General features: G+C 39.6%; 1 protein-coding gene across 8 annotated transcripts in view; it reads right to left on the bottom strand.

Annotated features, from left to right (window-relative positions):
- CD44 (CD44 molecule (Indian blood group)) overlaps positions 1-21,398 on the bottom strand; it is a 90,004-nt gene that overhangs the window by 13,661 nt on the left and 54,945 nt on the right. For 2 of the 8 annotated variants that reach the window (XM_053560009.1, XM_053560011.1), the window contains 9 exons: positions 20,753-20,896; positions 19,390-19,515; positions 16,797-16,910; positions 12,875-13,003; positions 11,346-11,471; positions 8,366-8,467; positions 6,564-6,653; positions 5,471-5,677; positions 1,995-2,060 (listed from right to left, as the gene is read on the bottom strand). The exons of 1 other annotated variant lie outside the window; for it this stretch is intronic. In XM_053560009.1, coding sequence (XP_053415984.1) covers positions 1,995-2,060; positions 5,471-5,677; positions 6,564-6,653; positions 8,366-8,467; positions 11,346-11,471; positions 12,875-13,003; positions 16,797-16,910; positions 19,390-19,515; positions 20,753-20,896 — 1,104 coding nt within the window. The remainder of the gene's footprint in view (positions 1-1,994; positions 2,061-5,470; positions 5,678-6,563; positions 6,654-8,365; positions 8,468-11,345; positions 11,472-12,874; positions 13,004-16,796; positions 16,911-19,389; positions 19,516-20,752; positions 20,897-21,398) is intronic. 5 more of the 8 variants (XM_053560010.1, XM_053560012.1, XM_053560013.1 and 2 more) reach the window with 5 other exon arrangements.

Here is a 21,398-nt window from a genome sequence, read left to right on the forward strand (position 1 = left end):
CACTTGAAGCAAAAGCCTAAGAGGATGGACGAGAGACAGTACGCCTTGCTTTGAGCCCCAGACATCGACAAATCCAGCCCCAGTAGGTCTGGCCAAAACAAGTTTCCCAAACAGACGGGCACTTGGTATTCAAGTTGAGAAATGAAATCCCATCTGAGACGTGTGCACAGCATCATTCAATGGCTTCAACTGTGAGAAAAGCAGGCCAGGACAGAGCTTCTCAAATTTTTTTTGTTTGTTTGTTTGTTTTTTTTTTGTCCGGGGCTGGGTTTGAACCCAGCTCCTCCGGCATATGGGGCCAATGCCCTACTCCTTTGAGCCACAGGCACTGCCCTGAGCTTCTCAATTTTTAATGTGCATACAAACCACAGGGGTCCTGGATGAGGGTGAGTCTGGTTGAATTGCTGACCCTGATTCAGTAGGTTTGGGTTGGCCAGGGATTATGCATTTGCAACAAGCTCCTAGGTGATATCTGTGCTGATGGTTCAAGAACCACCTTGGCATAGCTGGGGTTTCTTAGTTTTATAGAGCATGATTTTTAGTAGTAACTGCTTACCATTTCCAAAATACTTTCATATTCCTGGTATCCTGTGTTCCCTACAAGAACTCTCAGAGGCAACCGAGGCAACCGAGGCAGGTGATCTGATTTCCTTTTTACTGGTAAGAAAACTGAGGCTGAGAAAGGGCAAGTGCCCTGCCCACGTCCCCTGTGAACCTGAGACTCTTGTCTTTATATCAGAGGCATCTTGAGTGAATGCCTATCTCCTAGAGCGCCTACGTAAAAGGTTATTCTCAAAGTCATCACGTAAATATCCATTATCACACTTGCTTTAAATGTGATTTAAGACTGATAAAAAACCTGACTCCAATTCTGACATTAAAATGGGATATAATACAATTAATAATGTATGTGGATTCATTGGTTTGCATGTGGTCATCTGGGTTTGCAATGCCCAGGGAGAACTTTCAATAGTCCCAGAATTAGAGGTCATTAGCAAATCTGTCTCATGTCAGATTTTTGCTGCCTGGAGTAATGTTTACAGGGGTATGCTCTGAGTCACGGTAAACAGGAGTCTATTTAACAATGCATACTTGGCAGTGATTATGGTGGTTATGGAATTCTTTATCCAGACTGTGATCATAAGAAGCAATATGAGACCCCCAGGCCTGAAACCTGCCTCCAGTGCTCACTGGTCACACCAACTCTGCCAAGCTACTTACCCTTTGTGAGCGTTAGTGTCTTAATCTGTAATATGGGGATAATGATAGTACTTACATAAGTCACGGTGTTTGTAGGATAACTGAATGAGTTAATATGAGATGAAGTCTATGAATTTGCTGATACTGACTGTTCTTGACCTATAGAAATGGCAGTTTCATGTGGTCCAACCTAATACAGATGAAGTATTTAGAACAATGCCTCCAGTGCATGGTAAACTCTCAATAAATGCTAGCTCTCATATTGTGTGTGGGATTATGCTAAATGCTTTACACGTATCCTATCATTTAGTTTTTTTATCATTTAGATTTTAAAACAATGCCCTCCAACCCTTATTATTAGTCCAAGTTTATTAGTGAGGAAATTTTGTCTCAGACCCTTTAAGCATCTTGCCCAGTTAATATGTGGAGCGGGATCAAACTCAAGACCATTCTTATTCCAAAATCCATGCTGGTATAACAGCAACGTTCAATTGCTGAAGTCTTTCTGAATCTTTCAGATGCAAGACTTTTCTCCAGCACAGTAGTTTTCAAAGAGTAGTCCCTGCCCAGTAATATCACCCCTCCCAGGGGGACATATTAGACATGCAAACACTTAGGCTCTACCCCAGACCTGCTGAATCAGAAACCTTAAGGGCTGAGCCCATCCCTGTAATTGTAGTGTATGCTAAGAAAGTTTGAGAACCACTTCTCTAGAGACACTGACTCAAACTTCATTAATAATAACCAGGTTCGATGATTATGACTATGAATGACTCAAGTGGTTCCAAACTCACCATCTGATTCAGATCCATGAGTGGTATGGCCGCCCTGGCTGGAGTCCATGGATGAGTCGTGGTCTCCTGCAATGAGTAATCAAGAAAGGTCACAACTGTGCGTTTCCATGTATATAGCCATTTGCATTTCCTTACGTTTCATACAGACCATTGAAAATGCCTAGGGTCTTAAAGGGAAATAAAAAATGATGGTAAAAGTGCCTCAAATTACTGCCAGGCCAGGCATGGTGGCTCATGCCTATAATCCCTGCACTTTGGAAGGCCAAGGGTGGGAGGATCCCTTAAGGCCAGGAGTTCAAGACCAACCTGCCCAGCAAAGTGACATGCTGGTTCTACAAAAAATTAAAAAAAAAAAAAAAAATGAGCCAGGTGTGGTAGCACATGCCTATGGTCTTAGCTACTCAGGAGGCTGAAGCAGGAGGATTGCTAGGGTCCAAGAGTTCTAGGTTATAGTGAGTTTTGATGGTGCCATTGCACTCCAGCTTGGGCAACAGAGTAAGACCCTATTCAAAATAAAAGGAAAAGAAGGCAGCACCTATGGCTCAAGGAGTAGGGTGCCGGCCCCATATACCAGAAGTGGCAGGTTCAAACCTAGCCCTGCCCAAAAACTGCAAAAAAAAAAAAAAAAAAAAATAGCCAATGGATATTTATGATGATCACCTCAGTGGGAGCATTATTCTTGGCTTTTCAAAATAGAAGGAAAAGAAAGAAAAAAATTACTGCTTTGCATTGAGGAACAGGCTAGAGCTTGAATCAAAATTAAGGAAACCAGGCTCTGTGCCTGTAGCTCAGCGGTTAGGGCGCCAGCCACATACACTGGAGCTGACGGGTTCGAACTCAGCACAGGCCCACCGAACAACAACGACAACTACAACAACAACAAAAAAATAAGCTGGGCATTGTGGCGGGTACCTGTATTCTCAGCTACTTGGGAGGCTGAGGCAAGAGAATAGCTTAAGCCCAAGGGTTGGAGGTTGCTTTGAGCCGTGACGCCATGGTACTCTACCCAGGGCAACATTGTGAGACTGTCTCAAAAAAAAAAAAAAAAAAATCAAGGAAAGGAGGGCAGGTCGTATGAAGGATGACTGTAAGAAGTTTTGCAGAAACTTGGTTTTGGGATAAATCCAAGACATGTAGCAAGGAACACTCTAACAAAAATATTATAATGTCTTCGCAGGTCTGAAGTTGAGATTAGACCTCATGGATTTTAAGTAAGGACTACATGAATTGGATTCTGAGAAATAAGATCCAGGGAAATGGGTGTACTCTGTCCTAGCTCATGAAACATTAAAGAGATTTCTTTGAGGCAGTAAAGAATTTTGGGATTGAATGATGTAAAGATTCAAAGAGAAAACTCAATGACTTATTGACAGAAACAAGAGTTTAAAAGTAAGTAAAAAAAAATGGTGAAATGATAGCTAATATGTAAACAATATGTGTCTGGGTATTAGAATAAGTTGAAAATAATATTTTTCAAAAGTTAAGTCTCTATTTTCAACATGAATAGTTAATAAAATCCCATCTTCTCAAACTTCCAGCACCATCCAGCTTTAGATTGAGGTCAACTCATGAACTACTAAAAATCTAAATCCACAGGTCAAGTCTTCAGTCTAGTATATGGAAACTCCATCCCTTACCCTTAGTTTTCAAAAGTATATTGGAATCTTAAAAAAAAAATCACAGGATAATTGTTTCATAACATGGCTATAGTTGTCCATTGTGAAGGAGCCTGTAAGAAACACAGATGCAGTCACCTGCTTGTCACCATTTCCTAGATGACAGAAGGTGGAGGTGGGTGACCTGTGAGTACTCATACAATGGTATTAAAGAGACAGATTACTTTGCCCTTTGGATGACATTTAGAGTAACTGAAAACAACATTTGCTGAAGTGTCGTTCCAATGCTCCCACTACCAAAATCCCCATCACCGACCCTATCATCACCACTGTCACCACCACCACTGCCACCACAATTCCAAAAGCTTTAGCTTTAACATCAAGCATCACAATTACTGAGGGAAAAAAGGTATGAGCAGAAATGAGACTTAGGCGAGTGTTTGAGAAGAAAACCAAGGATGAGAATTGGATCACTTAATCCTTTAATCCATGGAGAATTATGGAAAACCTGTCCAGAACACCATGGAATAGAGAAGGAATCAGCACAGGTGACGATCATATCAATCTCGTAAAAAGCATTTGATTTACTAACAACCTGATGGTGTGAACCTTCTAAGATACTGTAACTGTTCAAGTTGCCATTTAAAATTTAAATTCATTAGGTTGCACACCGGGCCTTATTTTGCCAAGAGAAACAAGGCAGTGCTCTAAGATTTATTTCTTCAGATGAATATTAACAGTGGTACTTGGAATTTGTAATTACCGAGAGCAGGACCTTGCAGAATAAAGAACTGGCAAGTGTAAGGGGCTTTGTTGTGCCAATATCGTTGAGGTCAGCATTTTCTTAAATTGTTTTCCTTGAAGGCCTGGGGTGAGCAGCCCAGAGGAAAGAGGCCAAGCCTGTGGCATTCTGGACTTTCTGTCTCCGTCACAACTGTCATCTGTTTTATATACTGGATACTCGTAAGTTATTCTTTGCTTCTTTTTTCATTTTTTTAGGGGAGAAAGATCTCTGTCCCCAAAAATAAATATTTAAAATTATTAATCTCTAATATGCCTTAGCTATTGCATAAAGAAGAACTTGGAAAATGGGCACTAGGAGGAGAGAATCATTTTTTACTTGCTTTACCCAAGTGGGCATTTTCCAGTTTCCCTTTCTTTAGTGTCAATTTCCTAATGCAAATGGAGGAACAAAGAAAGGCAGAGGTAGACAGGATTGGTTATTTGAGGGAAAATATCTCTTTCGGGATCCATGTCAAATGTAACTGAATAAGTTATCTTCAGTCATCTCTGCCTTTACAAGAAGAGAAGTGGTCCTATTCATTACCAGTAGATTACATCACGACATTTTAAGTGTGCATTGGAACTGGAAGAGGTTTATCCACCAACCATCACCAAAAGTAAAATCGATCAACCCGTCACCAAAATTAATTTCAGAGCCAAAGATACTAGCCATACATGAAAATTATTCATAAGTTGGGTAAAACCTTATTAAATAGGCCGCATGTATTAGTTGAATCAAATGTAATTGCTAATGTTCAATTATTCTGACCTATAAAATTATTAATTTCATATGGTTCAACTGGAGAGATCACAAGATCAGGAAGAAGACAAAGCAATTTCACCGTAACACCCAATCAAGTCATACACACACACTAAATTGCAAAGCACATTGGCAAATGGAAGCATTATTTTATCTAAAATAAGTCCAAGTTCCCTTGCACTGGAATTGATGACCAGGGGTGAAATCCATATCACAAACTAATCACATCCTGTGCAGGAATGCCCCGTGTAATATGAAAGTGCATGTTGTTTCTCTCTCTTGGAGAAAGCACACCAGATAACAAAGGGCCAAATTACCTGAGAAGGCGCGATCAATGTTAGAGTTGGAATCTCCAACAACAGTAACTTCAGTACCTCCAAAGGACCCTGTCTTAGCAGGGGTGACAGGGATGAGAGTGCTGTTCTCCTTCGTGTCTGGATAATGAGTTGTATAACTTTCTGGTAAAGTAGTTGAGTCTTCAGAACGACTTTGACCTCTTCTTCCACCTCTGCCATCATTCCTATCTGTTTGGAGGCGGAATCAATGATAAACCCACACTTGTAGGATTTGCCGCCCACTACGTGCTCATCTTTAGGCTGTGCAATTGCTGCAAAAGCTTTCCACTTGTTACCCATAAACCAGGAGCAAATGACGGTGAAGTTTGTCACACTGTTGAACCGAATCAATATTTTGCAACAGACACAACCTGGACATCACGCAACAGAAGAGATTTTGGAGCTCCTAACACCCAGAAGAGGCATGTGATGTAAAATCTGTCTGGGTTATTAAGGTAAGGCTTATGACACTACAACTGTGAACTTGAAGTCAAATCATGTTCTAGAAAATCTTGAGCTCTTTCTCAATGGGATCCACCTTTGATAAAATGGAGAAAACATCTCACTGGATTCAAAGGTAAAATTATACTGCCCGCAACCAGAATAGCAAATGCAAAGTTTCAAAAGACCTGAAGCTACTGATTTAATTATCATTTCTTTTGCCAGAGGGAACTGCTTTTTAGTCACCAGTACCATGGAGCTAAGGTCCAGAGGACAAATGGCAAAATAATATTAATGTACGGAATATAGAGAGTGATACAATCATATTTTTACATGAATTGTGAATTATATATAAGCAATCGATTATTTTTAAACTACATCACTAACTCTACAGTGTAAGAAACTCAGCCTTTAAGATTAAGAATTATAATTTTCACTTAACACACGATGTACAATGTCTTCTAAAAGGTCGACAAAGAAAAATCAGAGAACCATCACCAGACGCACCTTATAATCAAGAGTAACAGCATAACAGCAGCCAGCTGTCACACCTCCACCAGAGACACTGCAAAAGCACCCATAACTTATTGATTGTTATTGATAGCTGAAGCCAATTGGGCTTTATGCTCCTTACTGCTTGATGTTGGAGTTGAAGTTGTGGGATGCTCTTTATCTTCTTCCAAATCTCCATGTGATGCAGAGAAGCTCTGAGAATGACTCTGCTCTGTTTCAATGAGGGATGAATCCACCATTAATTTGAAGCCATTATATTAATCCTTTTATCTGCTAATAGGGAGGATATAGCGATAGTAGAGTCAGTTGGCTAAGGACACAGGAAGACCAGGGTCTGTGCACAACACTCTGCTCTGACTGATGGAAATATACAGAAGAATTCTGTTTAGCCCCTAGTTGGCCTTTAACACCCTTATTTCTCAGTATAGTCAACAAAGGTAAAGTGACAAAGTGGAGACTGGAGCTAAAATTTTGTCTACACCTGGATTGTCCCGGCCCAGTTGGATCAGTGACTGTTGCCAGTCACTCAGGAAAACCAGACTATGGAGAAAGGAATGTTCAAATTCCAGTGTTCCCTTCAATAATCAAGAGCACCTAACCATGGCTCATGAAGTGTAAGTGTAGGGCAAATAAGCACTGTGATAGCCTACAGCACACCTCTAACCCCAAAGAGAAAGAAGCCCATCTAGAATGACCTGCTCGAGTAACTCAGATCAAGTTGATACAAGGAAATACTTAACTCTGTTAGAGTGACCATTAAATTAAAGATATAAGTTTACTCTATTATTAGGGTTTTGATCTCATCTGTGGCTGGGGATTCTCATCACTGCTCCAAAGAAACGCTTGCTTGGGCAAACACAGGGCCCTCAGTGACATGTACCGATCTGAGGTTGAACAACTGCCCATATCTGAAATCACTTTGACTGTTGAGTTCATTTCTTTTGTGTTCTTCAAAGGAAAGTACTGACCTCTGAATTGCAGGTACAAGAGCTTCATAAGCCATGTCCACCACCAATAAATATTACAGCCAGGAGAGAGATATACATCGAATCCCAAACCCAACGTTAGAACAAAAGCTGGCAGTGACATAAAATGGAAGTAGAGGCCTATATGCAAATCCTTTGATGCTTAACACTGTGCTGTTTGTATTGCTGATGGTCAACATATACTTGATTTTCTTCCTTTGCCTAAAGAGCTCCTATGAAAGACTCTGCCCATTAATGTGTAGCAAGCAGTTCTCAATTCCTTTCATATTCTTGGCAGAAAATGAAATTATGAATAACTTTTGGTTAATCTCTAGGCTACCTCTGCACATGTAGTAGAAATTAGACTAGAAGTTTAACTTGGCTTCCTACCACTTTTATAGTGATAAAAAGAGATGTTAGCAAATGCTTCTTTTTTTGTTTTAAGAACCCTGCCAACTTGGTCAATTCTCAACAACAGGCCTGGCGACTTCTCTGTGGGTGGACCTGGTTCCCCTACTCTCCGTGATTGTCTAGCCCCCCAAATATCTTTTTACAACCATGCTAACAATCCTACTTCTCTTCTGTCCTGATTGGAGGAAAGATGGGAATTGAAACGAGATGGTCAGTTAAAACATAGAGGAACCACCTTCCTGGCTGTGGTCAGGTTTCACTGACACAACTATTTAGAGAAGGAAAATTGAGTTGAATGAAGTCTTATATCCTTTTTTTCTTTTTTTAAAATATAAAATCACTGAATCTGGAAGGCTCCAAGAATGAAGGCAAAATCAGGTTTAAAGAACCCCACGAGAAATGCAGACAATGAAGAGATTTTACACCCCGGGCTGAGCCAAGCCACATAGCACTACATGCACCATTCCACCACCAAGCTCTGTCTTTATGTTGGCCAATGGGAGCAAGAGCTGAAGTGGGAATGAGGAATATAGGTCATTATCCTTACGCGTTGTCATTGAAAGAGGTCCTGTCCTGTCCAAGTCTTCCACCAAACCTGTGTTTGGATCTGCAGTGGGCTGAAGGGTTGTACTATGACTGGAGTCTGTATCTGAAGGAATTAAATCAATGTTATTGCTTGACTTAAACCTAAACAACTATCTTGGGGTGGTTTATGGTCTACGGCCAAATTCTTTTTATATTCAACCTGAATAAGAGGAAAGAAAACACATACTGATTTATATCCCCAGAATTGGGATACATGATTCTTTCTTCAAAAGATATCACAAGACTAGCTTGGTGCCCGTAGCAGAGTGGTTATGGTGCCAGCCACATACACCAAAGGTTGGGGGTTTAAACCCGGCCCGGGCCAGCTAAATAACAATGACAACTGCAACAAAAAATAGCCAGGCATTGTGGCAGGCACCTTTAGTCCAAGCTTCTTGGGAGGCTGAGGCAAGAGAATCGCTTGGGCCCAATAGTTTGATGTTGCTGTGAGCTGTGATGCCATATCACTCTACCCAGGGCAACATCTTGAGACTCTGTCTCAAAAAAAAAAAAAAAAAAAAAGATATCACAAGAAGTAACTGGCTTTCCTTTAATGGCTGAGTTGTCTGAAAGCTGTGGAAGGACCCTATGTGAGCACATGATGGGACACCCAAGCCTTGCAGAGAAACAGAAATATCCCCTGTCCTATGGATACCTACAGTCTGACACGTGGAGGAAAGACAAAGATCCCTGGGCTTAGACACGATTTTGTCACCTCCCCCCTTACAGGTCATAAGGGTTTTCTTTCAAAAGCTCTTCCCACATTTAGTTCTTTTTTGCTTCACAAAAATCATCATCCAATACCACATAGTGGAGGCCACAGGAAGCACACAGGGCAAGGAATAAGAACAGGGTATGGCACCGAACTATTCTGCCCAAAAACATGAGTATGAGGAGGTCTTTGTAAGTTAACATGTACAATGATGACGCATATTGAAATTTTGCTGAGATATTTATAAATGTTTCCTGTCCTATTTTTTTTTTTGTTATTGTTTTTTAGAAGAGTCTCACTCAGCTTAGCTCACAGCAACCTCAAACTCCTAGGCTCAAGCAATCCTCCTGCCTCAGCCTCCCAAGTACCTGGGAATATGGGTGCCTACAAACACAGTCCACTAAGTTTCCTATTTTTAGTAGAGGTGGGGTCTCACTTTGCTTAGCATGGTCTTGAACCCTGACCTCAAATGATCCTCCTGTCTCAACTGATCTTCCCACCTGCCAGGATTACAGGTGTGATCTGCAGCACCTGACTATTTTATTTCATTTCATTTCATTTCATTTTATGACAGAGTTTCACTATGTAGCCCTTGTTAGAGTGCTGTGGCGTCAAAGCTCACAACAACCTCTAACTCTTGGGCTTAAGCAATTCTCTTGCCTCAGCCTCCCAAGTAGCTGGGACTGCACGCACCTACCACAATGCCTGGCTATTTTTTTGTTGCAGTTGTCATTGTTGTTTAACTGACCCAGGCCGAATTTGAACCTGCCTGCCTCAGTGTATGTGGCTGGCGCCCTAACCACTGAGCTACAGGTGCTGAACCCACTGACCAATGTTTTTAATAGTGATCCCAGATCTATTCTGCTAAAATAACAAGTCCTATAAAGAAATAGGGGGCCAAACAATCCATACACATCATTGATATTGCTGGTTCTCCAATTCAGTCAAAGCCCATGCACATTACTGCCTCTGGGGAGATTTCATCCATTCCAAATGACTCCAGAAGAAAGTGCTAGAATGTTGTGCACCCACATCTTTACTGTAGCCTTAATGTGCTAAGAGTCTGAGCAACATAGTGAGACCCTGTTTCTATAAGAAATAGAAAAATTAGCCATGCATGGTGGTGTGCACCTGTAATGCCAGCTACTCAGGAGGCTGAGGCAGGAGGAGAAACACTTGACCCAGGAATCTGAGGCTGCAGTGAACTATGATGATGCCACTGCACTCTAGCCTGGACAATAAGTGAGACTTTGTGAAAAAAAAAAAAAAATCTCTCTAGGACAAAACTGTGACTGACCCTTCTATCCCAGATTTCAAAAAAGAGGAAAATCCAGCTAGCCCAGATCAAAACTCCAAATGGATATTCTCCCAGGAAAATGGATGATTCTGATGATGGATTCTAGAAACTCATGTCTTTCTTCCCTTTTATAAGTAGAATCCTCCAGGAGGTATCAATCACACCATTCTACAGCAAGACCAATTGTACTGTCCTTGACATGTTCATCAATTTAATGGACTCTCTCTCTCTTCCTCAGTATGGAGACTTAGTATTGAGTCTCATGTTCTTTTACTGGCTTGGTTTTTCCCCATGGATGTCCTCAGAGTCCCGAGGCACCTTATGCACATACATATGAGCTGTGTCTACATGTGGCACAGAAGTCACTGAACATAGTGGCCCTGACCTAGCCACCCAAACATATCTTCCTTTATGACAAATAGATCCACTCAGTTTGACATATTCATTCCTTGGTTTTTCTTCCTTCATGCTTCCCCTTACATGAGTTTCTTTCATACAAAAGCTTCCCTCCACTTCCTTTCTCTGACTATCCAGATTTTTTTCTTCCATTTTTCAAAAACCAGATCTGATCCACCTTTCCCTGATGCTCTTGGTGGGTGTGGGAGGTTTCTCTGAACTTCTTTAGCATTTATTGTTGGCAACCTTCATTTCACATCTATTACTTACTGCTTCACATTGTTAGACATATTTCAGTGTTAAATGTTTTCTTTTGCCAAACCTCCTGCTAAATTCTTCACTTTCAGCTCAGGACTTCTATTCAGAAGAATAAGCCTATCATTCCTACCAAGAAAACTAATGTTGGAAGAAACTGCAAGTCCTTTAGGAAAGTAGATTGGTCTAAAGCCAAGGGCATATTTCTACATTATTTCTAGAGCAACAATCACTTGCTAGGTTTCAAAAACACAATGCATAAAAAAGTTCAGAGGCTATTACCCATCCTTTCTGTTTGATGGCCTGGTCCCATTGGATGTGAGATGGGGTCGAAGACATCAGTCCAGGAACTGTCCTCTTGACTCAGTGTTGTCATTTTCTGACTTGGGTGGTTGGCGTAGGCTGAGGCTGTTGTGACCATGCAGTTCAAGCAATTGTCAAAGTGTTAATGGGCACTTGGCCAGGGATATACTGATTTATTTATTTTTTTTAAGATCTTATTCTCTAGACAAGACAATGAAACCATCTTCCTAGCGTAGAGGGCAAGGAAGTTGCATCAATGCAGGAAAATGTTTAGCAGGTTTGGGTTCATGCATGCTCATTTTCTTAGAAATCAGCATGTGAACTAGAGGACAAAAGCATCAGCAACTTCTGCAGTGGATAGAGGATGAGTTATAGACATCAAGGGAAGATGAAGGAAAAGTAGTTCTTGACACAAGCCATGCTGCCACAGTCCCCTGAGGGTGGAAGTATAAGAGTCCCATCACATGATGTCATCCTGAGACAACCACATTCCAGCAAAATACACATGAGGCTAGTAGTGATCGAAGGTAGAAATCAGGTAAGAGCTTCTCATGTGATAAACAAGAAAGCAACTGCCATTCATCTCAAAAGCATGAATGGAATCCTTTAGAAGCATTACCTTCTAACAGTGGGATTCAGGGTATAAATGACATCTAAGAATGAAGCACACTGCTTCATTTTGAGCCAATAAAGAAGTACAAGAAGAAAAGATTATAACAGTGTCCCTTTAGCAACAGCCACACCACACAGCTGGTCACTGAATCCATTGCTCTGCCATGCACTGGAAAGCCATTATGCATTATATTCTATATCGCAAACAAAAACATAGAAATATTTTTCATGAATACCGATAGTGTATTTGTAATCCACACTCTTTCCAAGGCTGAGTACATTTCAATACTTAGGTCACACAGAGAAAAGAATCATGCAAGGGAGTTTGACAGATTCAAGTCTAATTTCCACAATTCTACAATTCAAGAATAGAAAAGATACCTTTTTGTTAACAGAAGGAAAAAGACCCCACTGGACATGCAAGGAGAAATTACTAAATAGACATGACCACGTATCATCAAACAGGGGTCATTTTTCTCATAAGGTCTGGCTCCATTTCTTTAAATACTGGGGTTCCGACAAAGTGCTTTCTCAGAGGCCAGTGTTTCATAGAATGACACTGTAAAGTCTGCACCCACATTATAGAGTAGATTCTTTGACAAAATAAAAGGGAATATTTTATAAGATCTGGGTCTCTGCTATAGCCTCACAAGGGGATGCCCAAAACTACATCTGAAGGACCCTGTGTGCCTTTATGTGCTTGTATCCATTCTTGCTCAGGTGATTTGCAGTGATCACATGATGGTTGGCTCTGTGCTAAGTGCAATATAATTTATTAAGGAGCCTAATGTCTCATGACAATTCCTTCAGTGTCTTTTTTTTCAGTGTCCTCCAGGCCTGACATTTAACCCAAAAGGAAGTCCCCACCCAAGTTTGCTTGTGACTCCATCCATTACCGGTTGTCTCTGCTCTTGAATGAGAGTCTTCCTCTGGCGTGTGGGGATATTCCCCTTGCCATCCGTTGCCAAGCCAATGTTCTCTCTGGGTAGCTGTTTCTTCAGTTGTACTATTAGGAGTTGCCTGGACTGTGAGAAGAAGGTCAGTTGTGAGCTTTACCTATCTAGGTTCCTCAGCAGAGAAGGAAGGTAGCAAGGAGACAGGCCATTGATAGTTGGAAAAGGATACTAGAAATCAAGGGGCCCAATCTTTTAATTTTTCTTATGAGGAAACAGAGGTTCAAAGAGCATTTAATTTACTCAAAATCATATAGTCAAATTGGCATAAAGTTAGAACTAGATCACAGCCTATGAAGTCTCAGTATTCTTCTTCTTTTATTGTAGCCTATGGCTTCACATATCCTATCTGAGAGTGCTATTTGTTGAAGGAATAACCTCTTTGCTCCAGTCATTTTGGGGAAAGGAACATATCGTTTAACAGTTTATGACAAGATCAGCATAGTAAGAGGCCTTCTGAATGCTGGCTGTGTAACCTAAAATCACATACACTGGCAAGGCACCAGCAGTGGATTTTCCCACAGTGAAGATGTTAGGGTAGCTGGGATGCTACTCTACTAACACCATGACATGGTCGTGTTCTCGTGGCATCTAAAATTGCTAAAATCCAAAGCCCTACCTAACAGGTACAATGAACACTATTCAGATGATGGGCACACTTTTGTGTGTTCTGACTAAAGCATTACATAAGCTATCCATGTAGCTGAAACATGTGTACCCTCTTAACATTTTGAAACAAAACTGTAAAAAAAAAAAAATTGCTAAAATCACTCTTTAACAAAATTAATTTAGTGGAAGAAAAACTATTCTAGTCAATATGGGACACTAGGTAAACCATAGCATTGTGTGACATTCTTAAAATCTCAACTTTTGTTTTAAAAGGGATAAAATAAGTGAAATAAAATTCCATCACTGGGTCTTCAGAAAAAGTCACAAAGTCACTGACATTTTTGTCTATAGCAACTCATAGTAAATCTTGAGTTCATCAAGAAAAGGACAGCCTATAAACTTGCCAAGCCAAAGTGTTTTTGGCAACTTGTAAATTTATTATCTTAGAAAATGATATATGTGAATTGATGACAGCAAAGACATGTAAAAAAGAAAACATTTTGTCAGGTGGTGCCTGTGGCTCAGTTGGTAAGGCGCCGGCCCCATATACCGAGGGTGGTGGGTTCAAACCCAATCCCGGCCAAACTGCAACCAAAAAATAGCCGGGCCTTGTGGCGGGCACCTGTAGTCCCAGCTGCTCGGGAGGCTGAGGCAAGAGAATCGCTTAAGCCCGGGAGTTGGAGGTTGCTGTGAGCTGTGTGAGGCCATGGCACTCTACCGAGGGCCATAGAGTGAGACTCTGTCTCTACAAAAAAAAAAAAAGAAAGAAAATGTTTTGTCCTCATTTTACCCTTGCATTTGCCAAACCATTGCTGGGATTAACTGGTTATCCAGTGAGAGAGAAAAAAGGCCCAAATCTTAAGTTTTACTTCCCATTGACTAGGTTACAAATCCTTGACAAATAATATAGTTGGAAAAACCACTAAAACTACAGAAAGGGAAAAATCAATCCAAACATACTCTGTCATGTTACTCAAAGTCTATATGAAAGAGATCAACTGTGTCTGTTTGTGTATAGAGAACACGATATGTTTGTGTATAGCAGAGTGTCTTCTTCCTGTCGTAAAAGATGAAGGTTGATTCTCTTCTAGAAGTTGTAAAGTTCACTTGATAGAGCCTGGAAGTCACCAACCAGAATCCCTTTAAGTTTTGTGAGTACCGAGTAGAGAAGTGCCATACTTGCTGCTTTCTCTTTGTCAAGTTCCATTAAGTCTGATTTTTCGACTACCCTCTAGCATTAATAACCCTCAATGACCACTTTTTGACAACAGGCTCATTAATTCCAAGCCTCTAAAGTGTAATAGCTTTCTTCTCTTTGAGTACACACTGTCTAAATAATTTCTAAGATATATTGTTATGAACCAAAGGAAAGTGGTACGGAATCCTATTCTGAAGAGACTGCAGCTTGCTTTCTATTTCCTTTTCTTAACAGAAGACTCCCTTGTTAACTCAAGGCCATAATCCTTATGCAAATATCAAGTTGACTGGGGTAAGTGATGGCATGTAAAGCCTGTTGGATATGTTCAGTGCAATGCCCAGGATTTATTAACCCCCACACCCTGGCTGATGTCTGAAACTTTGGTTGTCTGAAGATACCTCTCAAACCATAGTTCTAAACCCCTTTGGCTTCTAAATGGCCATTTCTTAGATTTTCTCTTTAGGCATTTTTTAAGGCTGTGAGAAAAATAGTTGATCCATTGTTTTAAAAAAAGTTATAATCTGTTTTTATTCAAAATAAATTTAAAAAAAAATTTTTGAATAAGATAGGCATCTTTCAGTAGGATAGAGAAAAGAAGACCACGTATTTCTTATTGGGTGAAGTTTTATCCTAATAGTCCAGTAATGACACTTAAAATTGTTTTAGAAAACATGAGATGTTTGTAAAACAGTAGGAGTAACAGTATGAGCATTAAAACCTCCCCCTAAGGGGGAGGAAAAGCAGAAAGAGGGATGGAGGGAGGGGGGTGGGGCCTTGGTGTGTGTCACACTTTATGGGGGCAAGACATGATTGCAAGAGGGACTTTACCTAACAATTGCTATCAGTGTAACCTGGCTTATTGTACCCTCAATGAATCGCCAACAATAAAAAAAAAAAAGAAAATTAAAATTAAAAACCTCCCCCTAAAAAGGGGGAGGGCTTAAAAGTAGAAAAAGACCAGTTGCAGAATCAAATATAGACCATGTGTGCTACCAATTTTCCTCCCAAGTGTATGGGGATGCCCTTCTGTACCAACGTGAGGAACAGAATGTAGGGAGGAAAAGTTTATTCATTAAAGATCTTTGCAGAAAATAAGGATCCCAAAAATTGTTTCACGGGTCAATCTTCCTTTCCAGATTCTACCACTATGCATCAGAACACACTCTTCATGACACATTTCCATAAACACCCGTAAGTCACCCAAATGGAATCTCTAGGAATGTTTAACACAAAAATTGGATCTCAGATCTACTTTTTAAACATTTTGGCCTTTGGGCAACCTAACAAGTTAGCATTTTTCTTACAATTTCTAAAAATTGTGTGCAAATTTGGCAGCTTTTCAGGCTCTGGGTATAAAAGAAATTACTATGTGGAAACAGAAGATGTGGCCAGTATCTAAACGAACCTTCCTGTCTCTGGAATGTCTTACTAACTCAACTAGACCAGAGCCACTGGCTGCCATCTTTACTATTTGTTCTTGTAGCATGCTGGGTCTCCTCTTCTTTACAGTGCCCATGGTGAATGAGAGCGGGGTGTGGCTCCTTGATCCAGTTTTTTCCATGACTATTAGTACCACTTCTGTCTACATCTACTGTGATGATGTTGTTATCAAACAACTTTTAATGACTGTTCTTCCATTGAAGTACATGGTATTTAACAGTTCTATGCCTAAATAGTGCCTCTATCTACTTTCAATGATCTGGGGTGACTTCACTCATCTTTCCAAAGAGAAAATCAAGGGGGATTTCTTCAAATGAATGGGAAAATCAATATGGAATTTCTTCATGGTTATTTGTTATTCTGCCATAACCACTTGGTCAAGAGCAGCACCCTAAAACATTTTAGTATATTCATTTTTATAATGAACAACATAAAATGCCCTGAGCCCAGACAGTATTGTTGATAACTGGCTCTTACATGCAATTCAGTATGCCCATGAAAGTTCACTAGGAGTTTGTTGATGAGATGTTAATTTCCCACTGTGTCCTGATCATTGACTTTTGCAGCATCAGAGGCTTTGAAGGGTAAAAAAATCTTTAAGTATGCATAACCCATTACCAGTCATCCTTGTGGTTGTCTGAAGTAGTACTTCTGGATTTGAATGGCTTGGGTTCCACTGGGTCCAATCCTGGTTCTGTTTTGTGTGGTCAAAAACCCGTGGTGTGGTTGAAACTGTGATAATGATGATTGAAGCAATTAAGAAAATGTTATTTCTTGAGCCTTCACCAGTTGTTTTGTGCATTTCTCCCTTCTGTGGTCAACACAATGAATCATCTATACCAGGTTGTATAGATGGGTACATGGAAATGGAGGGAAAGCAGAGAGCAACTTCAGTTTAATTCAGCTACTTGCTAAGCATCTCAGAGTCCTTTGCATTCCGGCATAGAATACCTTGGGGTTCAGAACACGAGATATTCCAGAAAAAGCAGTCAAAGAAGCTCCAGCAAGCAGGAAGAACAGCTTTGAAAACACCAGCCCTCCACCAAGGATAAGCAAAGACGTCACAGTTATGCCCATCCATGCAGCCTGCAGTGTCCCTCTGCACTTGAGAGCCCAAGAACTTTTTGTATTGCCACTGCTACCAGTGGGTCCTCAGGCTGGAGAGGTAGATACTGAAAGTGATGTAGTGATAATTACTTTATTCCGTTAGTAATTTTGGTGGAGAAATAGACACCTAAATAGACACAGCTTTCCTATAAATGATTCCAAGAACCAATATCTACCTAGACCATCCATATAGCTGAGCTACACATTTCTGGATATTTATCAAACACCTATGTATTCTCCTCAAATACAAAACATATCACAAGGAAGTTATTCACTGCCAATGAAAGAAAAACAAGACACACCATTCAGTAGGAAAAAAACCACAGGCAACCAGCCACCATTATAACAGCACACCGAAAAAAAAGAGGTGTCCATCCACCAGTGCCCTGATATTGTCACCCAATATGTTAGGGCTGAGAAGGGAGATGCATCTAACAGAAGGAACACAGTAAAAATTATTATCAACGTCTTTTGTGAAAGAGTTATTTGCAAATCCGTCCTAATTCTTTCAAACTTAATTTTGATACCCAAATAATACAAAATCCTTTCTAGAACTACAATACTATCAGCTCTATTTCACAAGTTCTAAATATCAAATTTAAAGCCATTAACCACATTCACAGTATGCATGAAAAAGTGGCAGTTATCACACCCCTCAGTAAAAAACAGGGCATCCTGTTGAATTCTGTACACAGATACTAAGTAGAAAAGTTAACAAATAGGAAAATATGCCATGGAGATTAAAAAATACTATAGAAAGATTTTCTCTATGGCTTGACCATATGATTTGCAGGTTGACTTCTTTGCATTGCCACCCAAGGAAGTTTAATTTCTCAAGTATTAATACAACATTTTTAGTAATGAGCCACCTGCAGGGCCATATCCTAATCTCAAGAGACAGTGTAATAGTAAAACTCTAGTGTTTTGGGGTTATTTGGTTTTCTTTCTGAAGTTAGTAAAAAGAGTTTCCTTTTCTCCATAGAGCAAGCTCTTGCATAGGAGTCACATTTAAAAAATACTGCACGTAAATGTTTGTGTATAAAAATCTAGTTCATCTCTATGATTTGTTGTACCCATGCCATACGCTCAGTTGCCTTCAAGTCTTAAGCTATTTTTTTCTTTTTTGCGGTCCTTCCTCCCTGGGTACTATCCATGTTGGGGTAAAACTCTCAAGTTTTAATGGGATCGATAGAACTTCAGTGACCTGTGATAGCTCAGGAACTGCAATAGAGTCAGGTTCAGGACTCTCAGCTCTTTTCAGCAAAGTCTTAGGTCAGCTATGTGCAGAAAACTCAATTATCTGCAGAATATTAGACAAAGTTTTGCATGTTTTTAAAAATGTTTTATGGTCATTTGAAGCTCAATTTCCATCTTGTTCTCAAAAAATGTTATAATTGTCACAAATGTGGGTGCTATGAAAATAGTGGTTCCACTATCAGCTTTTAGTAATAGTTTGTTAAAGTCCAAGTGAGCTGACATTTGCCTTTCCCTTCAATGTCTTTCTGTTATATTGGTGTGCAGTTCATTTGTTAAGATTCTGGATTCGTTTCTTTGACTTCAACCATAAGACAATTCTTGAGTCCTACTGCCCATCTTTTAAGCCTTACTAGGGCCTTCAATTTAGCATGATCTACAACTTTTAATTAATAGCCTCCTACTCACATTCTCTAAGTCTATTGCTCCAATAGCCCATTAGTTCCTTGAAAGCAAAAGCTCTTGCTTTTTTTCCTCTTTGTGTTCCCTGCGTTTAGCGCAGTAGGTATACAACGAATGCTTATTATCATGTTTAATATGTCCCTTCTCTGACAAAGCTTGATAATTTAAAGAGTTTCTGTAGCAGAAGACCTCATAGATAAAAAGGGAAGAAAGTGAGGCATTAGAAATTCCAAAAGAGATCTATTTTTCCTCTAAATATATTTTGGCTTCTATTCAAAAAATTCTATTTCTTCTTCCACAATCTCATTAGGGTATAACTAAGATATAATCACAGGTTCACTCACATTTCACATAACTATTTCCCAGGAGAGATACTATCCATATTTGGCACCACTCAGTAATCAGTAAGCCTTGAATAAAAGGTTCTACTGTAATTGATTATTCTTACTGGTACTGGAGATAAAATCTTCATCATCATCAATGCCTGATCCAGAAAAACTGACGTGTTTGTCTCTTTCATCTTCATTTTCTTCATTTGGCTCCCAGCCTGCTGAGATGGTATTTGAATCCGTACCTGTTGTGGTGACTTGCATTAGTGGTTGAGCAAAATGCCAAGCAACCCACTTGCAAAGGAAGGAAATCAGGCACAGAAGGCATAACGGGTTTCCCAGGATTTTAAAAACAAAGTGAGAAAGTTGACTTATGTGCCCGGAATTCTCATGTTTTGGCTCTGAAGCTAATATATAGATCTCACAACAACTGGCTATGCTCTTTGCAGTTGAACATTCTTTTCAAGGGAAACTAAAAGAGTAAACATGGATGTAACCCCACAAAATGATATTTTTTAAAGCCAATGAAAACTCCCTTATGCTTTCAGGTACATTTATTAACTCACTAAGTACATGCCATTAAAGATAGGATGTCAAGAACAGAATGGAAAAATTTCACATGTGGCTATTTTCATTGTCAAGACACCTTCAGAAAAACCCTGGAATGTAAACCCATTTCCATTGTTTCTAAAATATCACTGTTGTATTCACAATTTATTAATTGTTCATTTTCTCCAGCAACAGATCACTATAATTCTAAATGCAAATGGAATCCATACTGCAGTTCCCAACAATACTTGAGCACAGAGCAAAAAAAGTTAAGTCAAGTAGCAGAGAAATAATTCCTGGCATTTGTTAACTAATCAAAAGGGTTAACAACTATAGACTATACTTGAGGTTTGAAAAATTATCACTTTTTCTTTTTTGATGCAATCATAAAAAAGGAGACAGAAATCTTCCACTTCTTCTCAGTGACTACTCTCTAGAAGATATCCCTTTACTAAAAAAGAGATTTCCTGCATTTTGAATGAGATTCAGGCTATCTTGGGAAATAACCATTTGTCTTTTTATATGATTAGTTTCTATCCCAACAATAGCTCCATTGATGAATATTTCCTATATTTTGTCATACCTATCTATGCTATTTTACTTTTTCATGAAAAGTCAAACATGTTTTGTGACTTTGGTAATTTTAGAGTAATATGTGAGTAATCTTTCAGAGTCACAATTTTCTTTTGTCATCAAGAAAAACCCAATGTAGCCTTTTCCTGGGCTACATTAATTCTACAGAGTCAAAGAAGAAATCTGCTTATTAGTGATGTAAAATCAAACACAGATCTCAGAGCTCATGAGCCCTCTTAAGTCTTCATGAGCATCTGTGAGTGCAGAATTAACTAGGTCTTAATAACATCCCACAAGTCAATGAAAATCATTAAAGAGTGTCAAGAAAACATATGATATGAGATAATCATAACTCATTACCAGCCATTTGTGTTGTTGTGTGAAGATGATTCTTGGAGTCTGATGGTTGAAACAACCATGAAAACCAATGGTGGGGTTCTTGCCTCTTGGTGGTTGTTTCAGGAGTTGTAACACTAGAGCTCATCAAAGCTGTTGTAACCACGACTGAATCAATTGTTGAGAGATTAATTAATTGCAAGTTCCTACTGCATATTCTTGTATTCTTTTACTACTCAAGAGAGTCATCTATATTTGATATAGATGGCATAAAGAGTGGGAAAAAGCATTTATTTTAGTAGTTCAAACAGGAGTTCATAGAATGTCAGAGATGGAAGGACCTTAAATATCATCTGGTTCATTCCCCTCAACTTAGAGACAAAAAATTTGTGCTACAAAGAGCTTCTGACTTGTCTGAAGTCAGAAGGCTAATTAGCAACAGAGGGGTCTTAAGGAGAGTGTGAAAGCTGTTTTTGAGTTTTGAAAGTATATAACGTAAAAGAGGTATTAAGTTTTTGTCTCTGGATTCATGAGGCCAAACTGGGATCTGTGGTGACAATTTCAGGGAGATGAATGTTCTTCCAAATATCAGATGTGAGAAATCAATAGTCTGAACTATCCAGCAAAGAACTTCTTTGTATAGTATTAGGTTCCCCATCATCAGAAAGAT

The sequence above is a fragment of the Nycticebus coucang genome, chromosome 14 (assembly GCF_027406575.1).
Source record: "Nycticebus coucang isolate mNycCou1 chromosome 14, mNycCou1.pri, whole genome shotgun sequence".
NCBI lineage: Eukaryota > Metazoa > Chordata > Mammalia > Primates > Lorisidae > Nycticebus > Nycticebus coucang.